Source organism: Pteropus alecto, unplaced genomic scaffold, assembly GCF_000325575.1.
Source record: "Pteropus alecto unplaced genomic scaffold, ASM32557v1 scaffold65, whole genome shotgun sequence".
NCBI lineage: Eukaryota > Metazoa > Chordata > Mammalia > Chiroptera > Pteropodidae > Pteropus > Pteropus alecto.
In genome coordinates, this window is record NW_006439191.1 from 9,292,740 (window position 1) to 9,300,192 (window position 7,453).

At 54.0% G+C, this 7,453-nt stretch overlaps 1 protein-coding gene across 3 annotated transcripts in view; it reads left to right on the top strand.

Annotated features, from left to right (window-relative positions):
• The window catches only part of DISP1 (dispatched RND transporter family member 1), a 125,837-nt gene extending 119,009 nt beyond the window's left edge, over positions 1 to 6,828 (top strand). For all 3 annotated transcript variants that reach the window (XM_015592766.2, XM_025049829.1, XM_025049828.1), the window contains 2 exons: positions 1,930 to 2,027; positions 3,231 to 6,828. In XM_015592766.2, the coding sequence (XP_015448252.1) occupies positions 1,930 to 2,027; positions 3,231 to 6,806 (3,674 nt within the window). In that variant the 3' untranslated portion in view covers positions 6,807 to 6,828. The remainder of the gene's footprint in view (positions 1 to 1,929; positions 2,028 to 3,230) is intronic.
• Positions 6,829 to 7,453: the final 625 nt, after the last annotated feature.

Here is a 7,453-nt window from a genome sequence, read left to right on the forward strand (position 1 = left end):
TTTTGTCATCGTTGTTGAAAATCTAAGATCAGTATTTTCCCATCTCCTTAGATCCTAGAGGACCTGGTTGGATCTGTGATGTTTCTAGATCTTGCCACGCCTCAGGGTCTTTATTTTGAACACTGTAACACTTTGTGGTACTAGAGAGATAGAAAGCAGGCGATTAGGAAGAATTTTATATTGATCCCAGGAAATAATGCACGTTTCTTTTTCTGTCTCTTATTTGGAAAAGTTGAGCTCTGGTTAGCCGCAGGTTCTGACTAGTTTAGTTCGCGCAGTGTTACTTGTATATTGCTTAACCAGCCCCAAGAAGAACATTAGCAAATCCGTGAGGTATAACCTTGTTTGTATTTCAGTAGTCGACACTAAATGTTTGTCTCCTAAGCGACAGGTTCTATACCGTGATAAAACCATTTCTGACTCTACTAGATGAAACGTTTTGGTTTCCACGAGGCTTGATTTGTTCTGCAAAATTAGTCGGTATAAGATACAACTACAGCCATTGATGAAGACAAGAGTTTACCAGAGAAAACTTGATAATCATGGATAAAAGCTTATGTAATAAAAGTTTATTGATAAATTTGCTAGTGTTTTTTGTTGTTGTTGTTGTTGTTGTTAGAACAATGAGGCCTTTTATTTAGATAATGTAAAACGAATCTACTTTGTTTTACTCGGTTCGGATTTTTTTGTAACGGCTGAGGAAGCAGAAACAGTATTTACTGAGTACCTGTTTTTCATGATCTCATATAATTCTCACAACTGTGTATCTTTAATTTTTTTCAATTTTTCCCCCGAACGAGAATACTTACAACAGATGCAAATCCTTTGCTTATTTGACCTAGTTTATCAGCAGATAGTATTTTTACAATGCAGAAAGTTTTTTTAAGGGTTTTTTAAAAATTAATTTCAAGTATACAGTACATTGGTTAGATATTTATACAGTTTATAAAACGATGCCCCCTAATTGTTCCTTCTCTCCTCTGATTCTGCACCTAGCCAATATCGTAATGCTGACTGTGTTCCCCATGCCGTGCTCCCCGTCCCTGTGACCATCCATCAACTACAAATCTGTACTTTTTTAATCCCTCACCCCATTCTCCCAGCCCCCCAAACCCCCATCCCCTCTGTCCGTCACCAGATTGTCCTCTATATTTATGAGTCAGTTTTCGATTAGTTTTTTCTTTTTGTTCCTCAGATTCCGCATATAAGCACTCGCAACTCCTTTGAGATAGGTATTGCTCTCCCCACTTTCCCCCGAGGGACCAAGGCTCCGTGAGGTGCTTTGTCGCTCGAGATCACCCAGTTCAGAAAGACCTAGTTACACGCCGTTCTAACCCCAAAGACCACGCTCTTTCCAGCACCTAGCACGTGACCGCCTTCATTGAGAAACATTTCGGCTTGGTATGATTTTCAAAATATCTTTCCTAGACCGACAGCCCAGGGAGGCCACGTACTCGGCCAGAACGTGGGGGTGTCCGCGATCCGGACCAGGATCCAGTGCTGAGTCGATTGTGTTTAGTGCTTTTAAATCGATCACCTGCCATCTCTCCTCTCTCGTCAGCTGCCAAAGAGAACATCCTTATAATCCATCTTTCATACCCCCTCGTGCATTCTCCGATTTTATGCACCGCTGTGGTGCTGGGCTGTGTAATTAAGAGGGAGGCATTCCATTAATGGCCCGTGTTTACACTCCGATCCCCTGGACATTTGTTAATTCAGTCTTACGATTTTTAAGGTGTGTGAATAAACAAAGGCTTCGCGTAAGACAATATTACAGCGTCGTGGTTTTTTTTTTGTTTTGTTTTTAACTTTTTTTCAAAGGGAAGGGGCCCTGGCCACTCATGGATCTGGCAGAAGGCGACCCCCTTCGTGAAACACGTGAACGAATGATTCGTAACCCCGCCTTCTTTCCTTTGTCCACACCGCCAGGCGACCGATATTCCAGAGTGGTGTTCACCTCGGCTGGAGGGGAGACACTGTGGAACTTGCCGGCCATTAAATCCATGTGCAATATAGACGACTCGAGGGTACGTAAGGCGAAACCGAAGCCTGCGTGGCACATTCTGCTCAGCCCGGAGTCTGAGCAGACGCCGCCGCCGACGTGGCTCGCCGACCGAGGGGTCAGCGCCGGCGGGCCGGCCTTTGCAGCCCTTTACGTCCAGGATCGCAGTGTCTGTGCTTCCCCACCTGTAGAACCTACCGTCTTTCTGAGTAAAGCAGCTTCTCCTTCAGCACTGCCGTTCTGTTCGCGATAGTCTTTTGTAGTCTTTCCCATTATATGTCCTTTCTGGATAATAGGGTAAGACGTTTTTGTGTCTTCTTTTGTTGTATTTTCTCTTTCCTGATCGATTTTCATTGTTCACTACATGTGCCCCTGAGGCAACTGTCAGCATCTCAATTAGGCACTGAAATGCCTGCCTCCCTAGCGATCGATCGGTGGGTCCTTTGGGCCTTTGACCTCAACGGAAAATCGAGGGCACAGGCTGGGGAAGGCGACATCGCGGGGCACAGAGACAGCGTCTGTGTAAGTGGCCAGACTGACCCAGCCCAGACTGCCCAGGACTCCACACAGCCTGCTGCTGTGGGAGACGGAGGGACACAAGCCGGGCACTTCCTCCCTCAGCCTCTCCGGAGCCACAGAGCCGTCGGCGCCGCTGGGCGTGGAGGAGCTGTCCGTGTGCTGGGGCGGCTTCTCCAAGCAGAAGCTGCGGTCCGATGTCACCAGTGGACCTGTCCAGGCCACCGCGACCAGGCAGAAAAGGAACTCATCGCGTTCGTGGCATAACTTTAAGGTGTAAAATCACTGGTTCGTTGAAAACCTAGTCACACGCAGTGCTCAGAGCGAGCGTGGCCATCCGGTGCAGTCGCCTGTTCTCATGACAGCGTTTCTTACCGAAGTCGGAGGTAGAAAGGACCCCGAGGTCTCACTGTGCCGATATAAGTCCCCTCCGAGAACTAAGCGGCTTTCCCAGGTCACCTAGCTAGCTGGTCCCAGGTCACCTGGCTTTGTTCTTCACTCTGCGAGGGTCGGTTGAAGCTGTTTCCCACTTAGGTCTCGTCCCCAGACAGTGGTACTGTGCCACGTAGGAGCTTTGCGGTCGACCTCACCCCGTTCTCAAGCGATCGCTAACTTCGGGAACCCTCCCGGCCCCGCGAGGCCACCTCGAGTCAGCCCTCTGAGTGAAACGCGCTTTAAACGCCATTCCTTCCGCGTGTCTCTGTCTCTGCAGATCAGGTCTCACCCCCAGTTTGGCAGCCTCTGCCAGCGGACCACCGCGGCCTCCTGCTGCCCCAGCTGGACCCTGGGGAACTACATCGCCATCCTGAACAATCGATCGTCCTGCCAGAAGATCGTCGAGCGAGACGTGTCTCATACCCTGAAGCTGCTCCGGACCTGTGCCAAATACTACCAGAACGGCACTCTGGGGCCGGACTGCTGGGACATGGCGGCCAGGAGGAAGGACCAGCTCAAGTGCACCAGCGTGCCGCGCAAGTGCACCAAGCACAACGCCGTGTACCAGATCCTGCACTACCTGGTCGACAAGGACTTCCTGAGCCCGAGGGCGGCCGACGCCGCCGCGCCGGCGCTGAGGTACAGTATGCTTTTCTCTCCCACCGAGAAGGGGGAGAGCATGATGGACATTTACCTGGACAACTTCGAGCGCTGGAACTCTTCCGACGGCGTCACCACCGTCGCCGGGATCGAGTTCGGCATCAAACACAGCTTGTTTCAGGATTACCTCCTGACGGATACGGCGTACCCCGCCATCGCCATCGTGATCGTCCTTCTGGTCATGTGCGTCTACACCAAGTCCATGTTCATCACGCTCATGACCATGTTCGCGATCATCAGCTCCTTGATCGTCTCCTACTTTCTCTATCGCGTGGTCTTTAACTTCGAATTCTTCCCCTTCATGAACCTCACCGCGCTCATCATTCTGGTCGGCATCGGCGCGGACGACGCCTTCGTCCTGTGCGACGTCTGGAACCACACCAAGTTCGACAAGCCCCGCGCCGAGACCGCCGAAACCGTGAGCGTCACCTTGCAACACGCGGCCCTGTCCATGTTCGTCACCAGTTTCACCACGGCCGCCGCCTTTTACGCGAACTACGTCAGCAACATCACCGCCATCAGGTGCTTCGGCGTGTATGCGGGGACGGCTATATTGGTGAATTACGTCCTCATGGTCACCTGGCTCCCGGCGGTCGTGGTGCTTCATGAGCGCTACCTTCTCAATCTGTTCACTTGCTTCAGAAGGCCCCAGCAGCAGCTCTACAGGAACAAGGCCTGCTGGACGGTCGCCTGCCAGAAGTGCCGCAAAGTGCTGTTCGCCATTTCGGAGGCGTCTCGCATCTTTTTCGAAAAAGTGCTGCCGTGCATCGTCATCAAGTTCCGCTACCTCTGGCTGTGCTGGTTCCTCGCCTTGACCGTGGGCGGGGCCTACATCGTGTGCGTCAATCCCAGGATGAAGCTGCCCTCGCTGGAGCTGTCCGAGTTCCAGGTGTTCAGAGCGTCTCACCCCTTCGAACGGTACGACGCCGAGTACAAAAAGCTCTTCATGTTCGAACGCGTCCGCCACGGAGAGGAGCTGCACATGCCCATCACGGTGATCTGGGGCGTGTCCCCAGAAGACAACGGCAATCCGCTGAACCCCAAGAGTAAAGGGAAGCTGACGTTAGACAGCAGTTTCAACGTCGCCAGCCCGGCTTCCCAGGTCTGGATTCTGCACTTCTGCCAAAAGCTGAGAAATCAGACGTTCTTCCTCCAGACGGAGGAGCAGGACTTCACCAGCTGCTTCATCGAGACGTTCAAACGGTGGATGGAGAACCAGGACTGCGACGAGCCCGCGCTCTACCCGTGCTGTAGCCGCTGGAGCTTCCCCTACAAGCAGGAGATCTTCGAGCTGTGCATCAAGAGAGCCATCATGGAGCTGGAGAGGAGCACGGGGTACCATCTGGACAGCAAAACCCCAGGGCCGAGATTCGACATCAATGACACCATCAGGGCGGTGGTCCTGGAGTTCCAGAGCACCTACCTGTTCACGCTGGCCTACGAGAAGATGCACGAGTTCTACAGGGAGGTGGACTCGTGGGTGTCCAGGGAGCTGAGGTCCGCGCCCGAGGGGCTCGGCAGCGGCTGGTTCGTCAGCAGCCTGGAGTTCTACGACCTGCAGGACAGCCTCTCCGACGGCACCCTCGTCGCCATGGGGCTGTCCGTGGCCGTGGCCTTCAGCGTGATGCTGCTCACCACCTGGAACGTCATCATCAGCCTCTACGCCATCATCTCCATAGCCGGGACGATATTCGTGACGGTCGGTTCTCTCGTCCTGCTGGGCTGGGAGCTAAACGTCTTGGAGTCCGTCACCATTTCCGTCGCGGTGGGCCTGTCCGTGGACTTCGCCGTCCACTACGGGGTCGCCTACCGCCTGGCCCCGGACGCCGACCGAGAAGGGAAGGTGATCTTCTCCCTGAGTCGCATGGGCTCTGCCATCGCCATGGCCGCCCTGACCACCTTCGTGGCCGGTGCCATGATGATGCCGTCCACGGTCCTGGCGTACACGCAGCTGGGCACCTTCATGATGCTCATCATGTGTGTCAGCTGGGCCTTCGCCACCTTCTTTTTCCAGTGCGTGTGTCGGTGGCTCGGGCCGCAGGGCGCCTGCGGTCAGATCCCTCTACCTAAGAAGCTCCAGTGCAGTGCCTTCTCCCACGCCTTGTCTGCCGGTCCCGGGGACAAGGGACCGAGCAAAACGCCTCCCCTGAACGCTTATCACTTAGACCCCAGGGGCCAGAAATCTGAAATGGAGCATGAGTTTTACGAATTGGAGCCTCTGGCTTCCCGCAGCTGTGCAGCCTCCGAGAAGGCCGCTTACAAAGAGACCCACCTGTGCTCTGAGTTTTTCAACAGCCCGGCGAAGAATGTCGTGATGCCCGTGCCTGCGGCGTACAGCGGCGAGCTCGGCAAAGGCGCCCAAGACGACCCCAGCTCGGCCTTGTTACAGCCCTCTCTTGACCAGGACACTATGTGTCACCTCTTCTCTCTGAATCAGAGATGTAGCTGCCCAAACGCCTACAGACGTTTGAGATACGGCCCACACTCTTGCCAGCAGATGGCTGACCGCGTGTGCCACCAGTGTCCCCCTACCACCAGCAGCTTTGTGCATGTCCACAACGGCGTGACCCCTCTGAAGGCAGCTCGCCACGCCCCCGAGGGCTTCGCGCACCCCATCCCGCACATCCAGCACTGCGCGTGCCGACGGGGCGGAGCGAAGCCCCCTGCGGTGCAGAATTCTCTGCCCAGGAGCTTTTTCCTACCCCCGGCGCAGCACGCGCAGGCCCAAGCGAGAGCCGGTCCGGCCAGCGCAGGGCCATCGGCGTTTGCCTGCAGAAGCGGCGCGGCGTCTTTGCACAAAGCGTGTTGCGAGCCTAAGATGAACAAAAGGGGACCCAGTGAAAACAGAGACCCCAGGACCCCGGAGGGCGACGCCGGGGCCGGAATCAAGGACTGCACCTGGGCGAGCCAGCCCGGCAGGGCAGACGGGGCCCCCGAGCCCAGCTCGCCACAGACGCACGTCGCTGCGCACGCAGAATGTTTAAATCGGAGCGAGCCCAGATTGACGGGGAACCATCCGATGGGGGAGGCTGGGTACGGGTCCTGCCCAAACAATCCGCAAAGCTGTGGCGGGATCGCGAGAGTCAGCTGCAGTTCTGTGGACTGTCAGATGCCGGGCGCTGACGCCGACCCGCCCGCTGGACTCACGCACTCGGAACTTTCTGGGGAAAGCTTGTTGATAAAAACACTTTAATAAATAGAGCATTAAATTCAGAGCCAGTGCCTCAGTTGTTCCCCTGGAATGGCAATAGAATCTGGAAGTTCAGAGAGGGAGCCCACAAGTACAGGCCCGAGAACGTTTCACTGTGTTAAAAAATCGTGGGCCAGTTTTACGTTCTGCACGAACCGTCAGCGATCTCGTATCTAATGCGTGGTGGCTAGTGGTTAGATTTTACGTTTTCAAAAATACGTCTGTTTTTTACGTGTGTACCCAGCTTTAAATATCATTCTCTCTCCCCTCCCGTGGTGGGAGGCGGATTTAGAGTGTGAATGGCCCAGAAGTTTCCGTTTTCCCTGGCAGTCAGGTTTACGGGACAGCCTTATCCCTGTGCAGGTGGTCGTCAGGATGTGATTAGGACATTTGATCGTGCGGCATAAATACGCATTTTAATAGCATCACTTCAGATGGGATGCAGGAACCAAACATTAAAATTTGTATTTCGGGTGAGGCCTCGTTTTAAAATTAGTCGCTCATCATTTTAATAGTGCATTCCACCTGTCTGCACGAGTACACTTTGCGCGAAGCCACTGACACATTTATACCCAAATTGGTATCTGTTACCGCATTAGCCAGAATGCACAGTTGTTCAGTGAATGCCTATTAACCCAGCAGTCACAGGC